At 44.7% G+C, this 27,845-nt stretch overlaps 1 protein-coding gene across 4 annotated transcripts in view; it reads left to right on the plus strand.

The window, feature by feature from the left end:
- Positions 1-27,845, plus strand: part of DIS3L2 (DIS3 like 3'-5' exoribonuclease 2) — a 186,528-nt gene that overhangs the window by 115,511 nt on the left and 43,172 nt on the right. For all 4 annotated transcript variants that reach the window (XR_009278081.1, XM_058843466.1, XM_058843467.1 and 1 more), the window contains exons 13-14: positions 5,033-5,140; positions 8,495-8,728. Coding sequence is in view for 3 of the 4 variants with exons in the window: in XM_058843466.1 (XP_058699449.1) it covers positions 5,033-5,140; positions 8,495-8,728 (342 nt within the window). In the remaining variant the exon portion in view is untranslated. The remainder of the gene's footprint in view (positions 1-5,032; positions 5,141-8,494; positions 8,729-27,845) is intronic.

The raw sequence follows: 27,845 nt of genomic DNA on the forward strand, positions 1-27,845 counted from the left end.
GGAGCATAGGGATGGGCAAGGGAACGCAGCCAGGTTGTCTGAAACAAGGTGGTAGCATGGCTGTTGTAGAAAATATGCTTTCCTTTGATGAAACTGTTTCCTAAGAACAGCTGTGATTCTGTGAGAGGTTAGCGCCATGCTAATCCTCCCAAAGAAGTTAAATAAAGCCACATATTTAATTTTCCTGAACCAGAAGGGGAGTTATTGTGTAATTGCTAGTGGTCTATTTAATACAAGTCAAAAGTTTTTGAAATAAGAATGTATCAGGTTTTAAGAAGCAAGAAAACCTAAGCAGTTTCCTCTTTTTTGGCACATCTCACAGTGTTATTTTAGGTGTGAAGCAGCTCGAGTGAGAGTTCAGCCATAAATCCCTATAATATTTTACTGGTCCTGTTTTACACTGGAGATCAAAGATCAGAACTGTAAGCCTGTCTTCATTTTGAGTCCAAGGACTTCAAGACATTTACTGTTGACACCAATAGGTTGTCAGGGTGTTGATATTTTGATAATTTCAGGCTGAGTAACAAAGAGTTGATCGAAATCTGAATTCATGGAAGTGTTGATACTACTCCTGAGGAGAAATCTTGGCTCACAGACAAATTGCCTATTTCCTTTGAGTGTCTTTTAGTATACAAGCAAGAGGTTTGCTGAACTCAGTCCATTGCTGGACTTCAGCATCCTCCTACCAGCTCTAGTGGAAATTCTTGCTTAATGAAATTGCTCCTCGTTGGATTGGTTGTGGGAGAAAGATCACCTTGGGAGTCAGTGGTGGCCATAACCAACCTGAACCAAGAATTAAGGGGCAGCCAAAGCAGGATGAAGTTGTTTAAAGGGAGCAAAACTACTCATGTGACTTTGTGAAGATAAGAGATTATGCTTGACCAGTGTTTGTTCCTTTATCCCTTTGGTTGGCTGACCAGTTTTCCTCTTCTGTTCCTTGAAAAGCTGCTACAATGAATCCATTGATCAGAGCTGCTCTGGGCTAACCTGCTCTGAACCTGGCCAGTGAGTTAGTCCTGGCTGCAACAGGTGTTTCTGATTTTATAGGGAACAAGAAGTTTTATCATCCCAGCATGCATGTGCTCCCTACCATTGCCCAGCTCCCCAGGAATGAGTCTGAGACTGGAAACTCACATTTGGTTTCTGGAAGCGTTTTATTAGCTGAAGAGGCAAAACAAAACAAACCCCAGAGCTTTCACAAGCAGGGATTTAGATCTTCCCATGCAGAGGAGCCAGCAGCTAAGTGGTGTGACCAGCTGTGGCCACAGGTCCATCTGTTTTATGATGCCAGCATGATGATGTGTAGCACCCCCAGCCCTCTCTCACTTTGGGTTTCCAGTGGTGCCATTGCTTTGGCTTTCTGGGATGCCTTCAGGGAGAAGCAGCAGCATGGAGCAGGCTGTCAGGCAGTGCTGGATAACTGAGTCTTGAGGGTGGTGCTGAAGATTTTGCATTTAGGACTTGGAAATAGGGAGAGAGAAATCCTCTGTCTGTGGTTTGATTTAAAGTGCAGACCTGCAGCTGTCAGCATTGTGGAGATCAGCCTTTCACTCAAAGAAGTGCCCTTTCCAGTATCTCTTGGGCACTGCTAGGCTTGTGGGGAGAGATGATGTCTTTTATTAACCTGACTGAAAGAGGAGGTTTAAAACCAGACAAGCTCTCACCACCCAAGCCCTGGTTTCTAAGACACATTCATTAGAAAGGATTTTCTGGGGGGCGTAGCTCCTTTTTCACATTGTAAATTATTTTTTTGCCTAGTCCTGCTGTACATCTCCAACTGCATTTCTAGATTCAGCTACATTTGCAAACCCCTTATTCCAGGTTTATGACCCTTGTATAAGCCCAGGTGACTTTATTTCCACCTGCAATAAAATCAAGCTGAATGATGTGGTCCCCAACATAGACACATCTGTAGCAATTTGCCAAGGAAACCACTTCCCACTGGAGGTGCAATCCCTCAGCAGCGTTTCAGCTCGCTGGATTCCTGCGTGCCCTGGCACTCCACAGGACAGCTGGCAGACACTGCTGCCTCTTGGCAGACAGTCACGGCAAGGGCAAAGCATTTAAAAGGTGCCGGGCAACCTCTGGATTATTCAAGGCAATTCTACACAACTCTTGATATTTTGCAAATCTGGACATTAAAGATGTGCTTAGGGAAATCTCCTCTCATCCCGTGTCTCTGTCAGAAAGAGATGGAGATAATCCTGTTGCCACAGTTCCTCTGGGCTGCCCCTGGGATCACTGCTGGAACATTTCGCTCTCTGAGTGTGACACAATTGTGACATCTTTGTATGTTAAATGCTGGGCTTGCAATTACTAGGAATCCTTTAGGCTGTGACCGTTATCATGTTAAGGAAGAAGGAAATGTGTATTTATAATTTAAACTTCTGTACCTTGTGACAGTTGGTTTATTCTCCGTGTAGAGGGTGAAGAGGAATCGTGATGTTAAAGCAGGAAGCAGTCAGCCAAGGCTGTTGTGGTGTTGGAAACAGGCTTCTTTTAATTCAGTAAGGTAGAATAAACTGAAATACCTTCAGTGCAAGGTCACATTATGTTATGTATGTGTTTGCTGAGCCCAGGAAAAGGTTGATTGTATTCTTATTCTCCCATGAGACTTCCTCCCATGGCTTAGGTTAGGTTACTTTGCCTAAAGTTTCTTTCCTATAAAACAAACGTAACACAGGTTGATGCTTCCCTAACAGTAGATTTGTTACAGCTAATTGGTTGGTGGGTGTTTAGTGCTGTAATTATGATCTGAGTTAAAGCTTTGCTTGTGTTTCACATCATTGAAAGCCCTTCCATTGAATTACAGCCTCTTGAATTGGATATTAATCCTGCTCAAGTACACTTAAAACGAGCATGGGCTTTTGTGTTCCATGTAGGCATTTTTCTAGCAAACTGGTATTGCTCCAGGAGATGTGAAAGGAAAGAGGGTGTGCAAAGGCACACAAATATTCAGTAAGCACAGACCATTATCAGATGATCAATTAGAGTTGGGGGGGAGAGAGAGAGAGAGAGAAGCAGCTTCAAATTCGGGAGGGAAAGGGCATGGGAGCTTTTATTAAATTACTAGCATTTTGTTCACTGTGATCTGAACTTTGGGGTATTAAGGTGGTCATGGGTGATCTTAGGCAGGCAGGGATTTCCAAGAGTCTATAAAGCTATTTTCTCTCCTTTCTGATATGAGTTGGCATCACTTACACTAAATTTACACCCTTGGGGTGCGGGTCCTTCCAGGCAGCATGGCCAAGCTCACGTACTGGGTCGGTGAGTTATGAATGTAGCAGTATTGTTAACATTCTGTTTGCAACTGGAATAACAGAGTTGGCAGCCTTTGTGTTGTAGGAAACAGCTTATCATAAGCTGTGCCCTTGTGACCTTCCAGGCAAACCAGGGCTGCTGATTCACGGTGTGACTCCCTGACAGCCCCAGACCATACAGTTAGCCTTTTGACACTAGTGTGCACTGCAGTTATAAGAGATTTATAGCCATTTTCTGGTGCCAAACCACAAATTTGATTTATTTTTTCAAGTCTTTCCTTCAAAGCAAAAGGTAAGTGTAAAGTGTGTGCACTTGAAGAGAAAATGAGCACCTGAGACTCTTTTTTTGTACTGTTTAGAAGAGCAGTTGTTCTTCTGCCTCCAGGTAGAAAAAGTTATCTCTGAAATCTCTAAATAGGGGTCAGAGTTTGGAAGAGCTGGGATTTGTATGCCAGTCAGCTTCCTGCTGGTCCTCTATTTACAGGCTGGCACACAGAGCAGTCAAAACGGAAACTAAATTAAGTAGCTAAATTACTTTATGGCACACAAGGAGAGCATTTCTCTCTGTTTTTCTGAAAAGCACCATTCCTTGTTGCCACTCAAAATAAACTAGGAGGAATAATGTAGTGGTTCTTTGAGGGCAGTTATTGCTTCTTCACAAATGTAAACAATGAGAAGGGAAGTCAGAAGTGAAATTCAAATAATGAGTTTTGCTTCATTAAGCAGCTGCTAAAGATTATCTTTAATACAGACTTCACTTAGGAAATAACTCAGGGATGGTGGAAGCACTTGGAGCTACTCGGGTTTGCTCTAGCATGTATACACTCAAAAGCTTTAGCTTTGTTGGTGTAGTCAGGTGAGTAATTTGTGATTTTGTAATACAATGTTCAGCAGCAGAAATATTGATTAGTTGTAATGAATTAGGACATGGGTTAAAAAAACTTGCCAGAAATTTATGTTGGCTGACATTTTGTTGAAATGTTGAGTATAATAAAGTAATTGTTCTCCATTTGTAAACAGCATGGTCAATAGTCATAAAACAGGTGCTTTTGTTTATCTCACCTGCATCTGCAATTTCCTGTCTGTGCTGTCAAGCGTGGTTCAGTCTTTATTGAAGCCAAGCGTGGCTCCTGTGTTGCATGGGAGAAGTTTCATTTATGCTTTATAAAGAGCCAATTTGTATTTACCTCTTGGTTACATGGTATTCAGTGGGAAAGCAAGAAGCACAGTTCCCAAATCTGACCTCTTCAGCTCCTGACTGCCAGGACCATGTTTCTTCAACATTAAATTTCCTGATGTGCCCAGCCATCCTCATTCTTCCCAGTGCCAAAGTGGTAGTGGGAAAGAAGTGGAAAACAGAGCAAACTTTGTGACCTTTAAAGTCGCAGTGTGTTTGCATAACCAAAGATGCAGATTACTCCAGGATGCTTACTCCATTCTTTGGAAGGGAGGACTGTTAATGATTCCCAGGTTGGAGACTTGTAGCTGCCTCTGGTCTCATTGAGGGATGGGGCTGATGTAGATGTTGGTGGCCTTAGCCATGTCTGAAATCCTCTCATTTCAGAGGATTTGGTTTACTTCTTCATTCCATGCCAGCACACTGTTTGCTATGTGATACAGCTCTGGCAGGGGTGATGCATCCCAGAGCTGTGACATAGCCACTCCTGCCACAGAGAACATGATGCTGACAGCTCAACACATTTTCTCTTTACCAACTGGTCAGGGAAGCTTGGCCACACTAAAAGTCTCACCAAGGCTCTCTTCTCTTCCAGGTGATCCCAATGCTTCCCAGGCTACTCTGTGAGGAGCTCTGCAGTCTCAATCCCATGCGAGACAGACTGACGTTCTCTGTGATTTGGAAGTTGACTCCAGAAGGCAAGGTACCTCAGGCAGCAGGCAGTCATCCTGCTAATCGAGCCTCCCTCTGTGGCCAGCCCCTGCTCTTGTAGTGGTAAAAATGTCATCCCTTAACACTCAGGTGGATAGCAAAGGTGAACAGTACTGGAAGATGTAAGACTGTCCCGGTGTCTTGTCTTGCTGATGACATACTGTGGAATTTCTAACTGGAATAATCTCTCAACATGGTTGGGAAAGGATGAATATTTGTATGAATCTCAGGAATGGAGAATGGCCTGCTCTTTGCCAGGTCACCCAACCATTTAATGTCTTACCTCCAGCAGCAATTCAGAGCTGCTGGAGGTAAAAAGAGCAATGCTTTGGGTGGGACGAGATGTGCTCGCGGCTCCAGCCATGCCTCGTGCACGCAGGCAGTTGTGCAATGTGGCAGATGCAGCAGTTTGCCTCTGTGGCCCCTCTGGTAAACTGACTGTTTAATTCCTCTTCAGAGCTGCTAATTAGATAAATCCAAATACAGCATGATAGCCCTTCAGCAAAGGCATGGCTCCATCATCTCCATGTGTTATTTCCAGGGAGCAGTTGTGGAGGCTGGCTGTTGGTGCACTGAGCTGCCTTCAGCTGCCTGCCATAATTCCCCAGGTCTTCATTTCTCTCTCTCTCCCACACTCTTTCTTACCCTAAAACCTCCTCTTTGTTGATCACAGGATTCCCTTACTAATCAAGGAGGGCTAAAAACTAGCAGTACCAGGAGCACTCTTTAGTCTATGCACTTTTTGTGATTTATTTTTTAACCATTGTTGTGCTCATATACAGCTCTTTCTGTAGACAATATTTCTCGGGCCAATTTGGTAATTTTTCACAAAGATTCACCTCCTTATTATTGTCCCAGCTGCTTTAAAGGGTGCTGAATCAATCTTTGTGCTTTAACAAAATACAGTTGCAGTCCTGATTATGTATTTCTGCAGTTAGTCCCTGCTGTGGCACTGAGGTGGATTGTTTTGTCCACTGTGAAGTGTTCTCCCTCCCTTAGCAACAGCATAATTGCCCATGAGGCCTTCTAAGAGTAGCTACTAGGTAGATCTTTCATTGACTCTGAGTCATCTTTGAACAGCTAAAAGTCAAGTCTTAATTAAAATAAGCCTTTAATTACATCTTGTCTCTTGTCCCATTCAATATATCCGTTGTGCTTCAAGCAGTGCTCAGTGTGACCCTGTCTGACCAGTGAGAAAACAGAGGAGCTGTAGCATTCAGCTCAGGGAGCAGACCTGTGGAGTGGTCTGGGCCAGGGCCGTGCAGTCCCTGGGAGAACAGACTGCCTGTGGCCATCTCAGAAAACTGGTTTCTCCTACAAGGCCTTTCAGGGTTACTCGAGGTCACTTGATGTGGATGACAGGTGAAGGCTGGAGAAGAATTTATTCTTTCCAAGAGGAAGAGTGGTTGTAGCGCTTTTGCCCAGGAGGGCATTCTTCTAAAAGCTGGTATTTCTAGGTGTTACTATACCTGCATCTCAGTGAGTCAAAGGCCCCAGCACAGCCCTCGAAGTTTAGCTGTTGGTAGAGAGCTGTGGGATCATTGACAGTGAAGACAGGATGTTCCTCAGGACTATGGATTTTTTTCAAAAGTAGGCAGAACTGGGGAAGCCTTAGAACTTTAGAAATCCTTTAGATGCTGGTCCTCTGTGAGGACTCTGGGTGCACCAGGTTTGCTGTGATGGGGGAGACCTTGCAGACTGATCCTGTGGGCTACTCACTGTAATCTCCAAGTGCCTCACAACCCCCAAATGTTGCTCCTGCACTGTACCTTGCCCATCCCTCAGCTGTGGTACATGGGCCATCCTGGGGAGCTTGCCCATTCCTCTGGTGGTGTTTCCAAAGCTGGGGCTGCTGACCTACTGGACATGCATCCCCCATCACCACAAGAAGCTGAACTGCATTGAACAGATGCAGCAGAACACAGAGCAGGTGTTGCCAGCACTGTCACAGCATCTCTGTCCAGCTTTGTGGCTTTCTCTCCCTCTCTTTCTCCACAGCACAGAGGAAGAGACACACAGAGAATAACCATGAGCTGATGGTCTGTGCACTTTGCACTGCAAGATGCTACTTGCTGCATCTCTGCTATTAAAGCACTTTGGAATTAGAAATAAGCTTAAAAGCCCTGTGACTTCCAGAGCTCTGAGTTGCCGAGTTATATAGCACACATGTTCTGTGATGCATTAGGGAGGGAGGCAGCAAAGGTATTTTGGGAATCAGTCCCTTCCTATTAAGAAGGTTTGTCTCTGAAGCAGTATCCTTGATGAGGCTGTCATAGAGAGCTCGCTCTTCTCCCTGGACACTGTCACTTGCAGAATTTACCTTGTCCTGTTGGGCTGATGAAGGGGTAAGGTGGCACTGGCAGCTAAGGCAGAATTACAATTCTCCAATCAGTCTCTCAGCACTTGTGCTTTGAATGATTTATCACAAACTGCATCTGTCTCCAGAGCCTCATGCCAGTGCTCTTGAATTCTGTGAAGAGCCTTCTGCCCATGTCCCTCGGTGCTTTGCTCCTCAGCCTTGAGGAGCTGTTGGATTCTCTTACATATTTCAGCTGAAAATAGGTTTTCCTGTCTGCTTTAGGAAATAATTCTAAATTCCTACTTCTACATCGGTATTCTTTTAGGGAGTTTAAAATGGGAGTGGCTTCTGGTTTAAAATAAAATAATTTTATAAGCAATTTATTGAATAATCTCCTCTCAATTCCAAGGTAGTTTGGAAGCCCAGAAAGGTTCCTGGCTTGAGTTTGAACCTAGAACCATGGACATGACCAGAGAAGCAAAGGGTCAGTGACTGTCCATCTCTCCTCCAGATCCACCGAAGTCCTACTCAGGCACTTTCACAAGTGGTAGTCACATGTTGGGGTTCATTCAGTACTCCTGAAAACAGTATTTTAAGGCCAGCCCCTTGTGCCCTGGTGGCCACACTTTAAGTCATTCTGCTGTGTTTTAGGAAGGAGAACCTCTCTGGCATGTGTGTATCTGCCTGTTGTCACTCCTGCACTTGGTAACCTGTGAGTCAACAGACTGGTTTCAACTCCCAGATGGTCTGTAGTTCTTTGAGCTCTGTGAAGGAGGGAACTCAGGTAGAGGAGAGGGATCCAAGGAGTCTCCTATGTACATGCACAGTATATTGTTATCTATTACTTGCATATGCACATTACTAAATGCTAGAGAATCTGTGCGGGCAGAGGGCCTGAAGATCTCAGTAGGACAAGATCTTCACTCAAACATCACAGGTCGTGGGGAAGTCTTTTGTCATTCCTCCCAGTGTTTGTACAATTTCCCAAGCTTTTGTGCACCAGAAGAATGAGTCCTGAGATCAATTTACACTTTGCAATTTTTGCAGATCCTTGATGAGTGGTTTGGGCGGACGGTCATTTGCTCCTGCGTCAAGCTCAGCTATGACCATGCCCAGAGCATGATTGACAGCCCTGGGAAGGTGTTGTCACCTGAAGAGCTCCCCCCTGTCTCACCTCAGCACTCGATAGCCGAGATCCAGGAGGCTGTCCTGAACCTGCATCGAGTTGCGCAGCACCTGCGCAAGCAGCGCTTCACCGAGGGTGCCCTGCACTTAGACCAGGTGAGTAAGTCCAGCCCCTTCAGGCTTCACCAAAGCAATTACACCTTGTACTCTCTAAGAATTTCCTGGCCAGTCTGAAAACTTGAAGGGTAAAATCAAGGCTGGAATAGAAAGGCAGGTTTGAGTGCCAGTGTATTCTTAAGAGCGGCATCATATTATGTACCATAAGCACTAAGCAGGATGAAAAGAAAAAAAAAATCCCTGTTTTTAAAGGAGTGATCCATTTTCCAACATTTTTCAAAATCCTAAAACCCTGCTGGACTGGGTAAGTAATTCATACAGTGAAACAAATCATGACAGTGTCATTCATTATCATGCAGTACAGATATAAGTATACATTTCACTGGGAAAGGCTCATCCTCCACATTTCTTTCTGTGCTTGCAATATTCTTGTTTTCCACAGCTTTCATAGCAGTTCTCTGTGCTGGGAAAATGGCTAAATGTTATCTAAGCTAATACTTGTAAGTGTTGGGTGTGTTTCAGAGGAAAAAATGCTAGTGAGGAGGTTTTCTGTCTGGGGTGATTTAAATAATCTTGTATCAGGAGTGGTATGTGTCATTTCTATTTTACAAGGAGATCCAGATATTTTAGGCTGTCACAGGAAAAAATACTTTTGTGTGATGTTTAGCTGCTCTGAGGTGGCTTCTGATAGTTTTTGTGAATAGGAGGTTCCAGTAATTTGTAGAACCCAGTGGTCTTCCTGAGCAGGAGACACTATTGTTTCATTTTGGAAAATGAGTACGGATCAACATAAGGTTATTGCTGAGAAAGAAGCTAGGAGTGGCGGAAACAGGGCTACTGTATGTAAGACATATGTTGTGACCCTCCCATTTTCCTCAGAATTGTAGTGTTGTCTCCAGTTCCAGGAAGGTCTAATTTTAGAGAAATCATTGCAGAGCAAGAGGAGCCTGTCTATAACCTGTTACCTTCCCCAGCAGAGCACACAGCTTACTCTGGTGAAGCTGCTGTGAAGAGGAGGCAACGTGCTTTCCCCCATGTCTAAGATGGACAGAATGACAAATTTGTATCTTGAGTTTCAGCAGAGGAGTTTTTATTTTAGGATAAACCTTCTGCTGTAGGCAGTGTGGTGTCTGAGGCTATCTTGCCTACATCTGTTGTAGGAGGTCTGAGGACTGGTTCAGCACACGTTAGTGAGCCTGGAGCAAGGACATTTGCTTAAGACCCCCCTAAATTAATTTTAAAATTATATTTAAATAATTTTTGGAAATCAAACTTCCACTTTGAAGTTTTCTTAAACCTCTTCTGGAACAGAGACTTCCTTCTTTGAGGTTTAGCATACAATAGCTAATAAACTGGCCCTTTGTTCCCATGCACATCCTGAATGCTGGAGAAACATAAAAAACACAGCTTTTGTCTGAGATCAGCTTGCTGGGAAGCCTTGGAGGTATCTGGCTTGGAAAAAGACTTCATGGTGACTGGGAGCTGTGGCCCAGAAAGGTTCACAGGCTGTCTTCCACAAGTCACTGTTAGAGTGTAGTTCTGAGTGCTCGCTGTGTGCCCCTGAGTTGAGTTACCTGTTATCAAACTAACCTCAGGGGAAATATGCTTTAAACCAGCTGTGACATTTTCAATGGGAGGATTTGGCCAGGGAAGCATCCTGTTCCAGTGATAGCCCATAAAAGATTAGCTGTGTTTTGTTTCGCTCTGTGCTCCTACAGAGGAGCCATTAAAGAGAACATATTGGAGCATCATTTGTGAGATTTGGATTAAAAGGCACAGTGAAGGGCACCAGAGACAGTTGATTCCTGCTCAGTCTAGCTCCCAACCGTCATGATAAACTGAGTTATATCTCACAAGTGGCACTTTACAGTGTGCAGAATCTCTCTCTCCCCTGGTAAGAATGTCAAAGTAATGGTCTCTGAGAAGAAGGCATATTTTAGATCAAGGGACACTTTCACCACACTTAGTCGAGTCAAGCACTGCCCTGATAGCTTTATTTTGATAAACTACACCCTCCCCAGCCCATGGAGGAAGTGGTTGCTCCAAGGCCTGAATATGAACCGCGTGTGAGGGACATGTTTGTGGGCATGGCCAGTGGTGTATGGCAGGACAAAGCAATTTCTGTCTTGTAACAGAAGGGGACAAATTCCTCTAATTTTGCTTCCCCAGTTCTCTGAGTTCCCATGGGCCCAGCTGTGTGCCATGTCCCACTTCCAGTCCCAACTGAGCAAGCAAGGGTGGGTCCAAATGGAAAACACACCTTTCTAATCACTGGACCTCTCACTGATTTCCTGTTGAGTAATGTAAATCCTGAACAATGGAAGACAAACTCCAGCAGGAAGCTTGGGGCAATGAATTATCGAATTCCAAATAAATATGTGAGTGAAGGAAATGATCATCTCACAGTCTTAAGGGAGGGGGTATCTGGGCATGGATGACTCCTGTGCTTTTTTTCCAAGGGATGTGAGCCCTCTTCCTATACATTGTGTTATGTTTGAGAGTTCTACCATGGAGTAACTCCTGATTGAACAATGATGACTTTTTTTGCTTACTTCCACCCTGCCATTTTTCAGTGTGAAGTGTTCCTGTGCTTCCTGTTGGTATTAAGAATATCCTGGGGGAAAGAATCTCCCATCCTCCTTTGCCACTGGCTGTGGTGGCCTTGGGCCGGTGCTCTCCCTGTCTGCCTCAGTTTTCTCTTTGGAATGATGCTGATCTGTCCCATGGTATCCATGTAGTTTAGGATTTATTCCCCAAAATGAAGAACATTTCTCAGATGAAGCCATTCATGGGCATATCTTAACAGCAGAAGTACTGGCTGGCCAGGGAGCTCCTTGGACCTGACACAGGATGGCTCCAGTAGGATGCAGCAGTGTCAGGCTGGTCCTGATGGAGACAGAGGAATGTTTCCTCTTTGAATGCCACTGCTGAATTGTTACAACCTAATGTGAGAGCGGCATCTGCTTGCGCATAGTTTTATCTTTTAGCAGCAATTCTAGAAGCAGGAATCTCCATCGCTCAACAGATTAAGAATATATATATATATATTTTAATAACTTAGGAATTACATATCTAGGTCACACAGAAGACCATGAGACATTACAGAGATAGTACACAGTCTGGAAAGCTTAGGATTTGTGGGTTCGGTGTCAGTATATGTGTGTCTCTTGGGGCTGTGTAATTTTGAATTCCTGCTTTAGTTTAATCCTGGCCGTGACTTTAACCTACATACCTGGGACCCAGTCCTTCCCCCCACTCCCCAGTTCCTTTCATGCCTCTGCAGAAGTCTGGGAATCCTGCCAGGATTGCAGGGAATCCTGCTGCATTGGACCTTGGGTCTGAGGACCTTGTTTGCAACCAGAGCCACACATCCGTCATTCCATGGGGATCCAGCTGTCCCTATAGGCCCCTTCTGGGGCTTTTTCCCTAGGAGATGGTTTCCTGTGCTGCCTGCCAGCTTCCTAGCTCCAAAAAGCAGCTGAGCTGAGTTTCAAAGATTTAAAGACTTTGCACCTTCAACAGCTAAGAAGCTTATGAAACTTTGTCCACACAGACAGAGATTAATGTATTTATTTTCCTTCTCATTCAGAGCTACAGCTTTTAGGTGCAAAGGCAAGAAGTCTTGTATGTGACTAAGAAAAGATGTTCAGGTATTTACAATATTGTCTTCGCCCCCAACATCTCCTTCCTGCACAGGACCATGAAATGCCACCCCTGTGCTGTAATCTCACAGCTCTTGGTGTACCAATCTATAAATTGTAGCAGATATCTGACCTGGTTTAAAAAGCAAAGTGAGCACAACCCGCAGCTTTAGTTTTTTTTTCCTGGCCAGGTTACTTTGAAGCTGGATCACTTCCCCAGCCCACAGCTTTTAGAAACACTAGCCAGAGAATCAGATAGAAACTTGCTTTCAACAAAAACCATCAAGCTTGCAGAAAAGCTCCTTAGCCTGCCTAGAGGAGACATGCTGATAAATGGTTCTCTTTTGGCCTCAGCAGTTTAGAAATGAATCACGAGGACAGATGCCTATGGGAAGACAGGTTAAAAAGGATTTCTGTGCCTTTTTAAAATGAGAATACCCTAGGATGCTGATCTGTCTCTATGACAACTGTCTGAGCTGAGTGTTTCCCCTTATTGTGCCAGTGATTCTACCTTTACCAGCACACTTACACCTGGGTGCTCAAAACATCAGCGTCGGCCAAAGTTCCTTGCGAGATCCACCCAAAGTGCATTTACATTGTACCACTTAGTGGCACTGAATTGTTTGCTAGAACAGCTTCTCTTCTTGTTTTCTGCAAAACAGACATTCAGATTTGCAGGTGTGTGGGAGAAGGGAAGGAAAAAAAGGACAAAAATGACAAAGATGAGAGTGTTACACAAATTTAAGTGTTGAATTGGTAGTGAAATGGTCTCACTTCTTGCTCCCAGCTTGTGTATGATGCCATTGTCTTGTCATGTGAGCAAGGGTTGCTGTTCCCTGTGGGTCTGTATTGTTTTGAGTAACTTAGAGGTAGCAAAAATTGTATTGTTGTAGCTGTGTAGCACACTGGAGACCTATGGTCTTGTCCCATGGTTGCTGAGGATAAGGAAATTGGTGCTCTTTGAGAATAGCTTTGTTTATTTAAGACTGGTGGTACTGCTAAAGTAAGAGAGCACTTAATAGAGCTTCAGAAAACATAGGGAAACAAAGATGCCAAACACCATAACGTGTGCAGAATTACAGCTCCAAACCACCCAGGTACATGACACATGTGATTTAGTAGCCAGCTCTGTGTAGTTTTTGAAGCCCTCAGAACCTAGTCTGCCTGCTTGATGCAAATGGCTTTGAGAAGGTGACTCAAGCCACTCACATGGAAAGCAAGGAGGAGGAAGGACAATGCATGTGCAGGATGTGACACGGTATGTTGGGAAATTTCCATTTTGGTTATAGCTAATGGGATAGGACAGATGTATTTTTAGACAGTTGTCCTTGCTGATGCTGTTTAATTGTCAATCTCAAGAACCACAAATTAATTACTCTCATTATTAAAATTTTCCAATATGCAACTGCTGGAAATAATTATGGGAAATTGTTTTGTCATATTTCCTGCCTCATATCTGTATAGTAAGCATTCAGGTCTTTTATTCTTGCTTTGTGAAAGTAATAAATATTTTTACCCTGGTTAAACAGTCATTGTGTGCAAAATACAGTTAATTAGTATATGAATAGAAGACTTAACATTGGAAGAAGTGTTTAGATGGGACAGAAAAGGGCTATAATGTTGCACAGATTTCAGTCTGAGGTGTTTCCTTTAATAGCATGTTCTGAATTTATGTCTTAAAATGCTGTTGGGGCAGAAAGGTTCATCCTGGCTTGACTATTCCCTGGAGTGATCCTTAGGTTTCTGTCCGAGGCTGCTGTATGCGCTACCCCTGCACGCTGAGTGCGTGGACTATCCAAGGGAGGAGTAAATGGCTTTGCTCCAGCCCCTGACTGGAGCAGGGGCTCATCTCTTGGTCAGTCTCAGAAAGAAAGCTGTGGTGCTCATTGCATGGCATGTGATATTGGTACCAAATTCATCCCAGATTTGAAGAGTACGTACCTGGCTGGGCACTTGGCCTTGGTGCAAGAGAAAATCCAAAAGGCCCATCTATAAAAGCCTGAAAACTGCTATGATACATCCCTAAAGAGGCTGTTACAACAACAGTGCATGAACATGACAGCAGAGGCAGGGTGGGCAGTATGTAAGGGGCTGTGAGATAAATGGAAACTCAGACTGACAGGGAGCTTTCATTATTCACTTCCTATCACAATTCCACCATTGTCTGCTCCTTCTCTTTGATGTCTGGTTAAAGAGACATCACTGAAACCCAGATTGGGGACAGCAGGTGCTATATGATCATTATGGACAGTTGCTTATACTGTGTGATACATAAGGCAGCTGGGGGAATGTTGGATGTACTTGGAGATTAATTTCTTTTGGGGATTTTGTGTCTTTTGCATAGCCCCAGTTAATGCACCAGAACGAGCACCTGAGGCTGCAGCTTCCTCCTGGGGAATGCTGCTCTTCCCTGCAGGAGTACCTAAAATGCATGAGAAAAGGTATGTCAGAAAAGTAGGGAGGATTTTCAGCATGTCTTCCCTGCAATACTACAGAGGAACATAGTGCTTGAAAGGAAAATAGGAGATGTCACCACTGTGGTCAGAAGCAGCTACGGCTTAGGGTGGGAAATGTGCGCACACACTGAGGATCCACTTGGGATGGAGGTGTTATGGGATCATATTATAGAGGGGATGTGTGTTGGCTGAGCATCACTCTGCTTGCATGGAGATGTTTGCATTGTCAGGAGGTTTTAAAATAATTTGATTAAATTAGGATTTTGAGTGGAAAGCTCTCTACATCTAGTCTTTTGCCCTGGGATTTTAATGAAGTCTTCCCAGGGGTGTGAGTAGGATTGATGTCCTCGCACATGTCCTGCCGTTCCCCGATCGTTCTTTTAGAGCTGAGCAGCTGTGTCCCAGCAGGAGCAGGTGGTGAAGTGGTAGAGCTGGCTTTGGCAGGAGGGGAGAGTCGGACACTGGAGCACAGGGCTCGGCTGTGGAGCGTTGTGCTGGGAGCCACTGCAGCCAGATGTCTGGGCAAACACAGCCAGGAAGGAGCTCCCCACACAGTGGTGCTCTGGCATTAATTTACCATCAGTAATGCAAGAGTGGGTTACGACTTTATTCTTCCCAGAGAAAGTATTCCAGCCACTAGCTCAGATGCTTAAGACCTCTGGTGATGTACAAGTGGTTTGCTTCTAAACAAACACAGCATAACCCTTGAGTTTTATTAAATCTATCGGACGTGCAAGCTGAGAAACTTCTCTGTAAAAAACAGGTCTTTTGCTTTAATTTTGAGATGCTGTGTAACACAGCAGAAGTGTTATTCTTTCACCTGCTAGCCTCAGAGCAAGTATCAGAGGAGAGGCTGGCTCCATCCTTCCAGACAATGGGAATAGTATGAAGAGGTGAAGCAGTTGCCCAAGCTCACATGGTGTGTTGGTGGCAGAGCTGACAGGACTTTATCCGATTCCCCTGCCAAATCCAGTGCCTTGGGCCATTCTCTTCATCTCATGTTTATTACAGCTGTTGAATAACAACTGGTGCTTCTTTGTTTCTGCTGTGTATTGCTGGCCCAGTTAAGGACAGGGTTTTTTTTCCTGGTTCCCTAGCAGATATGTCTCACAATTCAGAGCAGAGAAACAAGGAGGGCTGAACTGTGGCCAACCAGTGCAAGAGCAATTGGTGTGTTTCACAAGTAACCTCTCTCCCCATTCTTTTCAGTTCTTGGGTTTTGCCTATGTGTGCCAGAACCGAGCCAGTGGGCTGCTATCCCATGGAAGTCCCTCCTGCTTGCCTGGGACAAAGTTGCAGTGGGAATCATTAGACATTACAAATTGCTCAGCTTTTTCTGTTGATTGAATCCAGTTGGTGATCAGCCGTTGTAGAAGGGGGGTGAGCTGGCAGTCATCACATGCTGACCTGCAAGCAAGGGTGAAGGTGTTTGCAAGCACTCCAAATTCACACATGAAGTACACATCTCTTGGTTCTGTGGATTAGCTCTTGCAGATGGGTCTTGCCCTTGCCTTGTAATAGACAGCCTGGTGTCATCTGCTCATAGGGACCTCAGACAGTCTAGGGGAAATATCATGTCTAGGGGAAATAGAGGGCATCTATGTTGGCTTAGTGTGATGGAATGTGTCCCAAAGGTGATGCTGATAGCTCAGGCGAACAGATGATTCAGTGCTTGATCCAGCCGAGCAAGCTGCTCACTGGTATTTTTGAGGTTGATAGGAAGAGTAGTGGCTTCTGCTGGCTATATTGAAAAAGGTTCAGGATGGAAAAACTGGTTCTTAATGAAGCAGAAACAAACTGGTTCTTCAGTGTCTCTGATAGCAAGACAAATAAAACCTAGGAAAACACATGTTTGTGTAGAGGTGTATACGGGGTGAGTGCTGGGAGGAAATTCCTATTTTACATATACTGCTGAGGAAACAATCCTTGCTCTCAGAGCCTTGCCCTCCACTTTATGGTGTTCTTCTTCCCTAGTGATGAACAGACGTCATCAGAAAGTCTCTTGTTGTTCCAGATTCTGTTTATCACGTATTTGAACAAAGACTTGTCAAGGGCTTTTTTTTTTCAGGTATTAATTATAGTTGACTGCATGGCTAATCCATCATCCTCTTTAGATGGAGTCACTGGGTGTTGACTGATATGACTGCAAATGTATCAGTCTGCCATAGGTGAAGATGTAGCAGCTCTTTGTCAGAGCCATTTCAGTTTCACCCAACAGTATATAGAAGAAAGGCTAATTGTATAATGACAAAAGACAACGTTTGGAAGGAGATGAAAGATTCTGACATTACAGTTCTGTGATTTCTCATAACAATTCCAAAGTGAGAAGGGAAAAATTCATGGCCACAACTCATTTTATCAGGTGTTTCTGGGTATGATCACTCCTGAGTCCTGGGATATTTTATCTTTTGTCATTCATAGCATACGGATGCTGAAGTACAAAGAAGCTCAGAAAGCACCTGTGGTTTTCATAGCCCACTGAAATGAGACTACAGGAGCCTAGCCAAGATCCTCAAGCTGAGCTGAGGACAGAGCTGATCATGCCCCATCTGAGGAAAGCAGTGCCTGCTGAAGTCCACTTTTGGGTTTATCTTTAAGCGTCTAAGTCCAAGCTCACATCTTCTGAAATGATATGTCCTGTTAAAGTTTGCAGTGATTCATTTGGAGTACATTCTGTTGAGTAACCTCTTGGGTTTGTTTTGAAAGCACGTGGCTTTGAATCTGTCTTGAGTAGTCTGGATCATTTATCTTGCCCTTTTCTGCATCTTCATGTGGTAAAGGGGAAGTTGTTTAAGCAAACAAACGTAATTCAGATTATGGATTTCCCCTGAATATGGAATTGTGTAAAATGGGAGCATGAAGCATCTCAGATAAGGTTGTTGGTCCACGTTGCACTTGTTTCCTTAGTTGGGATTTGAGGAAGACCTCCTCCCTGAGTGTGCTCCTTCTTTGGGCAGCTCTGAATTCACTTGTGGGAGACACATTCCCTGTCATTTCCTGCTTCCATCTTGAGGCACAAACACCCATCTCTCCCCAGAGATGTGTATTCACAAGTTATTTCATTGTCAACACCTTAAACCTGCCAGCACTACTAAACTTTGCCCTCTGAAGGAAGCATATTTCTATTTTGGATTTCATCTGATAGCTAATGTCTTGCATTTGTGCTGATTAGTTACCAACTAAGTCCATTGCCCATCTGGGATGGGATGCCATTAAATTGGTCGTCACTCAAAAACTAAACAAGAGATGGCGAGAAATTAGTCTCAAGAGTTTGTTGGACTTGAGTGGCATGAAGGACTTGATACATCTGGGAGAAACCAGCCATGCAGAATCACTGTGGAGAGGTTTTTGCAGGTAATTCCTTTAACTGGGCTTGAAAAATTTGCTTTTGCCACAGAAATACAAACTAACCAAGCAGTCACTCTTGCTTGTTTTCTGGGTTTTTTTTGTAAAAAACCAGCCTAGCCTGAATACAACAAAATTTAATTTGTGCCATCCTTGACAGCTGAAGTAAACCTGCCCTGTGATGGGTTTGATCTGTCTGATCCTGCAGAACTGGGGGGCTACAGAGCTGTCGCTTATTGGGTGTCTCATGACCATGCTGAAAAATTCAGTCCCATGAGTCAGCAGGAGGTTTTGCATTAACTTTAGGATTGTGCTTTCACCTCAATTTCAAGGTCTCTGTTTTAATCTCAAGACTATCCTTGCTTTTGTGAGTAACAAACCCCTTGATCTAGCTTGCACTTTATTTCTGATTAGCATGTTAGAGTAGAACCTGACCCACGATACTGGGAAATAAAATGCTTAAATAGCTAAAATGGGATTTGAAAAAGTGCAATTTATTGAATGATTTCTCGGTCATTGATGTGTTTAGCAGGTATAGAAGACAAAATGAACTAAAACAGGCCTTGGCATTTCAGAAAGTGAGTCATTTTTTCTGTTGCATCATGTATAAACTTTTCCCTACTCGTGTATGTATGGTTGAAATTACTTTGAGGTTTTGAATTCTCACTTCAGCTCTCTGGTTTTTATTATTTTCAAACATTACTGAAAGTGAATTCCTTTCACATTTGCTTGTGACACATTTCCTTGCTGTTCAGTTGTTGTTTTGTTTTTAATAAGACAACAGGCAACATATAGGTGGTTAAATGAGCTGGGGAGTTACTGGTTTCTCATGTTCAGATATGAGTAAAAGTTAGGTATATTGATGGATCCATAACATTATTCCAGGGAGAGCTGCTGACAAATATCCTTTACCCAGGGGGCTAACCTTGAAATCCTTTGGCAGTGTGGTCATCTCTTTTCACAATCTCAAGCATTTATAGAGGTTTCTTGAAATCAGTTTAAAGACCATGAACATGGTGCTATTGCAGCCAGCTGAGATAGTAGACAGGTGTGTCTTTTCTTAAAAGTGTGCAAAAGAGTACTCTGAGGTTCTCCACGCTGGAAGAATGCTATTGCTCAGTGTCCCAGGAGTTCTGAGATAAAGAATAGAATAAGATGAGGACCAGGAGATGCCAGGGAGAAATATGGTATCTGAACAGAGTTTCCACAGGCCAGGCCCAGCACAGAAGCCAGTTGGTCTCCACAAGCCAGGACCAAAAAAATGTACATTCTTCTTGGGATGAAGAAATCCAGCAGTCAGAGGTGTGTCAAACCTGTCCTTGTGTGCCTGCTTCGTAGGGAGAAGTGGATATGCCTGAGGAGTGAACTGGACGACCTTTCTTCTGAGTTCACAGCTGCCACCTGCAGCTGAACTCTGCAGAGGACAGAGGATTTGCCCCAGCCCCAAGCAGTTGGACAAAGTAACATCATGTGGGCATCATCCCTTCAGGAAAATTGTCTGTAACTTACTTTACACCCAGCACTGAGGATCAGTGGTTTTGCCACAAGTAGCCTTTGTCATACCCTTTGTTGGGTACAAAACACAGTTCAGAGGAGGAAGATTTGCTGAAAAGAGCTTGAATTAATTTTCATTGTGAAAGAGGGAAGGATTTGGAGAAGGGTTTTTTTTTTGTTTGAAATAAAAAACCCCCAAACCATTCATGTACCTGTTGCCCCAAATGTTTTTAGAACTTGCGTGCAGCTGCACAGTCTGCCTTGTCTCGTTAGAAACTTGCTTGATCTTCAGTCTTGGCAGATTCCATGCGAGTCTATGAGATCTTTTAGAAGGATCAAAAGTGACTCTATGGTATGAGAGGGTAGGAATCTCCCAACTTATTGAATGTCAGCTGTGACAGTGCAGTTCCTGGCGTGTGTTGTGTCAAGGCTCTGCAATTATGGCATGCTAGAAATGTAGAACTGGAAAGGGCTTTAGGAGATGATCCTTTCCTTTTCCTGGCAGCAGCAGGAGCTCAGCTGGTAGCAGTTCTGAGCCGTGTTTGTTGCTGCTCTGTCACTGAGCCTTTGTAGCTGCTGGGACCTGTGTAGCCAGAGCAAATTGCTCCTGGGGTTGTCTCCATGACTTTCACCCTCCAGCCATACAGATACAAAGTGGGTGAAAGAAGTTGCCGTTGGACCTGTCCCTCACGTGTCCCCAGTTAGTCACTGTCTGGAATCTGAAATGCTAAAAGCCTGCAGAAACCTTGCAGGGAAGTCAGCTGAGTGTGCCAAGGTCCTCTGGGGTAGAGTTCAGCAGTCTGAAGGGCTCACCTGATTACAGCAAGGTTGTCATGCAGAGTGACTCACATGAGATTATCTTTGATGTCACTGAGTGTTTCTTCCCGTTGCAGTTGACAGAACAGTTGATCAGAGCATGGTAATAATGTGGGTTCAATCCCCCTCTGGGCCATCCATTTAAGAGTTGGACTTGGTGGTCCTTGTGGGTCCCTTCCTACTCGGAATATTTTGTGATCCTGTGACAACCTGCTGGCTGCAGTTGTGGGGTTTTACTTGCTGGGGCTGCAGGGCAGTGCCAGGGTGTGAGATGCCCTCATGTGCAGTCTGGGCAGCATAGCTGGATACTCCTGTGGCTTGTGGCATCCCCATGGGTGAGAGGCATGGCTGAGGCCACCAATGTGGGCAAAACCTAGCAGGGACCGTTGCTCTTCAGTTTTAAGTGAGGATTTCAGCTTTAGGTTGGGTTTATGGAAAGCAGTGTGAGGTTTGGTTTACAGAAGGAAAAAAAAAAATTGTCTTTTAAAAAAGCAATTTGTTCCTGCTTTCTGTGAGCAAGGTTTCCAAACGGACTCGGTCAGTTCTGCAGTATGATCAACACGACTGGAAAAAAATACCAAGTGAAGTAACACAGTGGCTGTGGTAAACATGAACTGGGGCCTTGGAAGTAGCTAATGGCATACCACAAAAGAGTCTCCTTTCACCCACCACGGACGGTGCCAGCAGCAAGCACTGCCAGCGCTGGCGTCTAGCAGAAGAAAGCATCATTTGGCTCCCTTTTGGATTTCATTACTCTTCCTGCACTCCCTCCTGCTCACAGCAAAAGCCTTTCCAGTTGTAAAGAAGTGAATTAACTGCCTTCGTGTCAGTGATGGATGAGGCGCTTTCTCCCCCTTCAAAGAGAGGAGCCGTGCCGGTGAATGCGGGACGGCGGAGTTGAAAAGTCCAAGCGGAACAGGAGAGCCCGTGTGGTGACCCAGCTGTCAGGCAGGACACCCTGGGGATAGCTCCCACCACTGCCCTGTGAGTGGGGAACAAAAACCACTCTCAGCACGCTCGCCTGGCCTCAAGGCTCTTTTTTTTATCTGTGTCCTGCTTTCAGTGGACTTGGGCACATCCCTGAGCACACAGCAGCCGTTTGTGCGGGTTCAGGGAGCCTCAAAGGCTTTCACAGGGAGCTCCTCCAGGCTGCACAAAGCAGGGTTACCATGCTGGTACTTGGGAGATCTCCTTTCAGGCCTCCATGGCTAATCATATTAAAGGTGACCTCGTGGGCAGCGTTCTCCATTGTTGCCATATGTTTTGTCCAGTGCTTGAGTGATGTTGTGCATTGGAATGTATTCATGCGTCACCTAATTTAATCACCAGGCTTAATCCCCTCTCCTGTTCTACACCCTTAAAATTTACTGGCTCCTTTCTAGCCTCCCATGCATTGTCTGGGTCTCCTTCACAGGCTAATACCGATGCCTGGAGATATTTTTATTTATTTATTTACTTTCGGAAAGTATTTAAAAATATAATCTCAACCATAAGCCTCTCCGAAGGGAGAGCAGGCACAGTGGATGCTCTAGCAGGCTGATCCTTCTTCCCTGTGATCTTTTCCTTCCAGCTTTTCCATAGAGAAATTAGGGATTAGGCTCATGGGTTTAAAAAAAAATAAAAGTACTACGAATGGAAAAAGGACTGAGAAAGCAGTGTGTCTCCTTTTAATATTGTTGGAATAAATAACTAATTTTAAGAACTTGACTTGTCTCTGTAAAATATGGTGTTGGTTTCTGCCTTTAAAACTTACTGCTTTGGTATGGACAGCTCCTGTTCCAGGGCTGACTGGACAAAATTAACCCAGCAAAGACCCAAGTCCATCAAGCTGGAAAACTGCAAAGCCTGATTTATGCAAGACTACTGCAAAACTCAGAGAGCTCTGCAAGAGCTGCTGTGCTCCACAGCAGACAGGCATTTCTAGGGAGCAGGCCTTTGCAGAACATCTTATAAAGATAATTTCCAAAAATGTTGGTAAGATTTGCCTGCTCCAGCTGATGCTGCCTTTTGGAGGGGTATGTTAAAAATGGGAATTTGAGATTCAGTTCTGTTGTGACTTGATTTAGGTGTGGATGGGAGCAGTCCTGGCAAGGGAAGGCTGTGATGAGATTTTAGGGGGATACACATTCAGTTTGCTTGTATGCTGAACTCCCAGGGGCAGGAAATCTTGCACTTGCTGAGGCAGATTGTTAAATAAACAACCTCATGCTTTGGTTCAGCTCTTAGATTCTCCTGCTCTGCTACAGCATGCTGGTACCCACACTTCTAAGCAGTGGAATATATCCTGGGTGTCTTTGAAACCTTAAACATAGATTGTATTTGAATTACAGCTTTGAATTTCTCTCTGTGTGTGGGTGTACACAAGCACACGTGAGATCCCTGCAGCCAAGTTCTCACACATGAGCTTGCTGACCTTCTCTGACTGTGTGCTATGTTTTAGGTCTGATGGAAGGAAGGAGGGATGACGTAAAAGGTTGCAGATTTGTGGCTGGTTTTAAAAATAGTTTTAAAATATTATGTATCTTCATTTTAAAGAAATGCAATACTGCTTGGAAACCACAGCTACTGAACATAAACCATGTTGAGCCCCTTACATATGTTTAGTTACAGTGTGGAACAGAGGGTTGTAACATCCTGCTGTGCATTAACACTGGAAGAAGATTCCCCCACGCTCCAACAGGGATCCACAGCAGCATCACGGGCTCTGACATCAATTTGGCCCTACCAAATGCTATAGAATTTACACCTTCTCAGTGTGAACCTTGCCAGATCCCTTTCTGAAGTGCCTACATACAGAAATTGCTTCTCCGCTGAAGCACAGCCGTGTTGGAGCCAGAGGACAGCTGGCCATGGTTTAGCTGGAGGGCAGGGTGCCTGTCCCGCTGCCAGGGGTTCTGGGCTTGCTGGGACAAGTCTCCTGGCCACTGTCCATTCCTGCTTCCTTCTTTTCCTGTGACAGAGGAGCCTGGAGCCTCTAGGAAAATGTGGGCGGGAGCAGGTTTCTGGCAGAAGAATTCAGCCGCACCACAACCAGTCTCTTCCCAGGGGAGCCCGGCAGTTGTGCTAACAGCAGCAGCTATTGCTGTCCATGGGAATGGAAAGAGATGTCTTTGGAAAGCTTTGGATCTCCTACTCATGCACTGAGCAACTGTGCATGGGATTTTAATGAAGTCAGGGAAAGGAAGTCATGGCACACAGCCAACCTGTGCCCAGGGAGGAGGGTGCCAGCACTGCCATGGTGGGATGTGGAGTGGTGTTCTGTGGCATGCAGCCTTAGGAGGAGATGCTCTGCAGCTGAGTGCTCTGAGTGTGTATGGCAGATGTCCTCCCATCCCCATGCTGTAACAGTGTCAGCGGGAAAAGGTTTGACCAAGGACATGGCACAGCTGCCTGTAGCCCTGGCAGGTTGTAACATACTGCAGGAAAGTCCTGGTTGTCCCCAGAGACTGAGCAAAGCTTGAGTCAGCAGCACTAGATCTGGACTTAAGGACTGGCAGGTATTTTACAGCAGCACCCCAAGGGATGGGGGAGAACAGTGTGTCTGTCAAACTGAGATCAGCGTGGTGTAATCAGGGTATTCTGCTCTTCATAGTCCCAGTTTAGTGGGTTTCAGATATAACTAAACTTAGAAATACTGTTGTGATTGCTCTTGTTACCTGGTAGAGCTCTTACTGTGTCAGCACAGGGGCTGTTCATGTTTTAATGGGTTTATCTCTTGTATGGAGGGTATTACAAGCTTTCATCTGTCTTCCAGTGAGACTCTACGGAAATCCCTCCAGGCATGAGGCAGTACCTGGGCACTGAATTAATCTGTGCTCCTGGATTCTCACAGCTCCATTAGTGGCTTAGCAGGGGAAGCAGTTTGCATTAACAAACTTAAGAAAATAGGATTTGCTGTATTTGATCTGCCCTCCTTGCATCCTCCCAATAGCAATGACAAAGACTGGGCACATTACAGGAAGGCACAAAATATCATAGGAAGGACACAAAATAGACTGATTTGTAAAACATGTAGCAGCATCCTCTAGGGCTATTGGGTTGGGGGAAAGCTGTGTTGTATTCAGGTTCAGTAAAAGACACCAAACCTTTCTTCCTCCTGCCACATACCCAGACACATCTGCACCCACAGCTCTTACCTTGCCTTTCCCTGTGACTTGAGCCATTTGAAGACAGCACAGTGTCACATCCTCCTCCAGGTAACCACTGCCATCTGCTCTGTTGCTGGTGTGAGACTGGGGCAGCTCTCAGAGACCGTGTGGTGCTTTGGGAAGAGCTGTTTTTCTCCTCACTTTTCATCCATTGTTGCTGGTGTTCTTGATCTGTTTTCCATTAAAGAAAGTGCCTGTGGGGCACCACTGTGTTTCCCTTGTGGTGCTGTGTGCCTTAGCAGAGCTGTGCATCCATCAGGGGCTGGATCTGACCTCTCTTTGGGAGCTGCTGACTTCTGCAGCGTGGTTCTCTACTGGCCATGGGCTCTCGCAAAACAGCAGGGCCAAGCATGAAGCTAAACTTCAGGCTGCTTAAACCAGTAAGTTAAGACCTGTTTTCAGGCATGGCTGTCAGGTGTCTGAAATAATAACAGTTTGGGATAATAACCTGTTATCTAATAACAGCATACCAAGCAGTGAGTTTAGAGAGGGTTTCTCCTTGGCTGTGTTACTTTTCATCTAAAGCAAATGTGGAACACACCTCTTGCTTTTCTTTCAAGCTCTCACATACCGTTTTGGGCCAGAAAATGCCTTAGAGATCTCTTTCTGATCAGGCTTTGTTTTTCTGTCAGATCAAGATGGCATACACATGGACTTCCACACCACCCAACCTGTGACAAAAGCTGGTGTTGGTCCCACAGACCCCTCAGGTCCTGGCTGTGACTTACCAATGAGCCACAGGTGCCATGACTGCACAGAAATGCCTTTTCTTTGGCTGCTGGCACTGGTCAGCATAGGGGAAATTTTATGTCAGCTGAACCCCCAAAGTTCCTCTCCTTGTTAATGGTGAGAAATATTTCCTTTTTTTCATGTGGTTGCTTTAACTCATTTGGTTGGTCTGTTTGCTCCAGGATTTTCAGAGCAGTGGACGTATTTGCTGCTCTGCCAGCCCCTGGTGGATGAACCAGAGATTCTGAGGCCCAGGATCTGTGTCAGTGCTGGTTATCAGTGGGTGCTGCTGGTGTCATTCTCTCCTTCTCTAGGCTCTGCACCAACTGCAGGTGCCTGTGGGCTTTGGAACTGTAGTGTCAGCAGCTCCATTTCCCACCTCTCTTCTCATGCAGCAGATCTAAGAATTGCCTGTTCATGTTCATGCCAGCTACAGCGCCCTGTGCTGTTTCCTGGCCTCTGGCTGTTGGCCTCTGATCTCTCCTAGGGAATTTTAACCCTCTGATAAGTACATAAGATCTGAGTGCTGCCCTCCAGCCATCAACTTCTTCATGGACAGAGAAACTTCACTTGCCATCAACTCTTAATTGTTTGAGAAGGGGCAGTCTTACCTCCCCAGGAGTCTCTGGGGTTGTTTAAAATTCTTGAATGCAACCTGCCTTCTTACTAGGGTCTTGATCATCCTCCTCTCCCAAATTCCTGCTTTCCCAAGTGAATTTCCATATCTCTCAAGTAAAGAAGAGACCATTGGGGCTGGGCAGGATGAAATTGCTCACATTAACTGTTTCCTGCTAAACCTGTAGTCATCATCAGTTTCCAAAATGCAAGAATTTTCTGCAGCCCAAAATGTCTTGTCTCAATTGAGGCTGGCAAAGCCCAGCTTGTGAGGGTTTTGTTACTGCACAAAGTGAAATCAGTGAAAGTGTATTTTAAAGCGTGGATGGGACTGGGAGACACAACAGAGCTGGAAATGCTTTAAGGAGAGGCTGGGAGACAAGCTCTGAGTAACAGAAAATGAAACAGCCAAGCAGTGAAACTTGGCATGTGTCTTGTTAGTGTCACATTTTTTTTAATATGGCATTTCCTAGGGATGTTTTGCTTCTATTTCCAAGTTGGTGTATGTGTAGAAAATACTTTTAACTTCATTGACAGTTCCCTAGTGGTCTAGGGCATGCAGTGCAGTGTCACAATTCGTTAGCTTCTGAAGAAGATGTTAATCCACAAATTTAAACTCTTCACAATTGTATAATCTGTATTTTAGTTTTGTGGTTTCCTAATCCTGCATGTAGAGAATGAGCTCATCCAATTTATAAAATGAACGGAAGTATTCAGCTCTTCTTTCGAAATAAATCTGGATCCATTTCTTTGTGGATTGCGTCTGAAACCTCTGATGCAAGCGTGAATGATTAAAAATAAACTCATTTGCAGTTTATGTTTTTGCTAAGTGGTGAAAGTTGTATTGTGCCCTATCTTTCAAGAAAGACTCTTCAACTTTGACTTGCAGCTATTACATAAAAGCCAAGGGTGTGATGCCAGCTTGTCATTTTGGTGACAGCATCTGCCTGTCTGTGCAAAGGTTCCAACCACAGTTCTTCCTGGCTTTGTTGTGCTGGCTGAATACCCACAGCAGAGGTTTTGGGGGCCACTAGCCATCAATAGGACAGCCCTCTTCTGTTCCAGGGAATATCTGCTGGTGACTACACTTCTGTAACAGGGAGACCCCCTCACTGCATCTCAGGGCTGATGTTTGGAGAACAAGAGCTGTTGCAGCCTGTGGGATAATTCAGTAATAGCTTATTGTGGCTTTCCCAGGCTGGGAACCTATGGGTTTCCAGATTAATTTAAGAGGGAAGAGCTATCTTTTCTCTTCCATCTGCCATGTCAGGAATTCACTGGCTTTTCCCATGTTTTATGCAGCTGTATAATGCAGGCAGCAGTTAAGTAAATGATAAGATTTTAAAATTAAAGTAAGCAGAGTAATACCCCAAATGTGTTTCAGCTCCTAGTCCTAGGCTGGACTGGGGTTTGATTTGACATTGTCCTTAGCCACATGCATGGATCTTGTAGCCTGTTACGGGAGGCAGTTTGCTGGCTAATGTACTGAGGGCATGGGGCAGCAGGGACAGCTTCAGGAATCTCCTGGAGAATTTAAACCTTCCCTTGGTAATTGCGCTCTTAGGGATGAGGAGAAGGAGCCTCACAGAGGAGGCAGTAGGTGTGATGTACCAGTTTCAGACCAATTCATGACTTCCAACCAGTAGCAACAGCAGTCCCATAATCAGGTGCTGAGACTGGCCAAACATTTGCTGTCTACAAAGCCAAAACCCAGTGTGAGAGGTAACTTGTTGAGCTGGTAGCAAGTTTCCTTGTCTTTCCTCTTTTTTCCACTGTAGGACTTTTGGTTTGTCCTTTATTACCCCCATCCTGTCCTTACCACATGTTCTTCATCCACTACTCAGGGTCTTTCTCCAGCAATTTTGAGCTGCAGCACAAATAGAAAAGCTCATGGAAGAAGTGCTTTGGTCTC

Source organism: Poecile atricapillus, chromosome 8 (assembly GCF_030490865.1).
Source record: "Poecile atricapillus isolate bPoeAtr1 chromosome 8, bPoeAtr1.hap1, whole genome shotgun sequence".
Classification (NCBI taxonomy): domain Eukaryota; kingdom Metazoa; phylum Chordata; class Aves; order Passeriformes; family Paridae; genus Poecile; species Poecile atricapillus.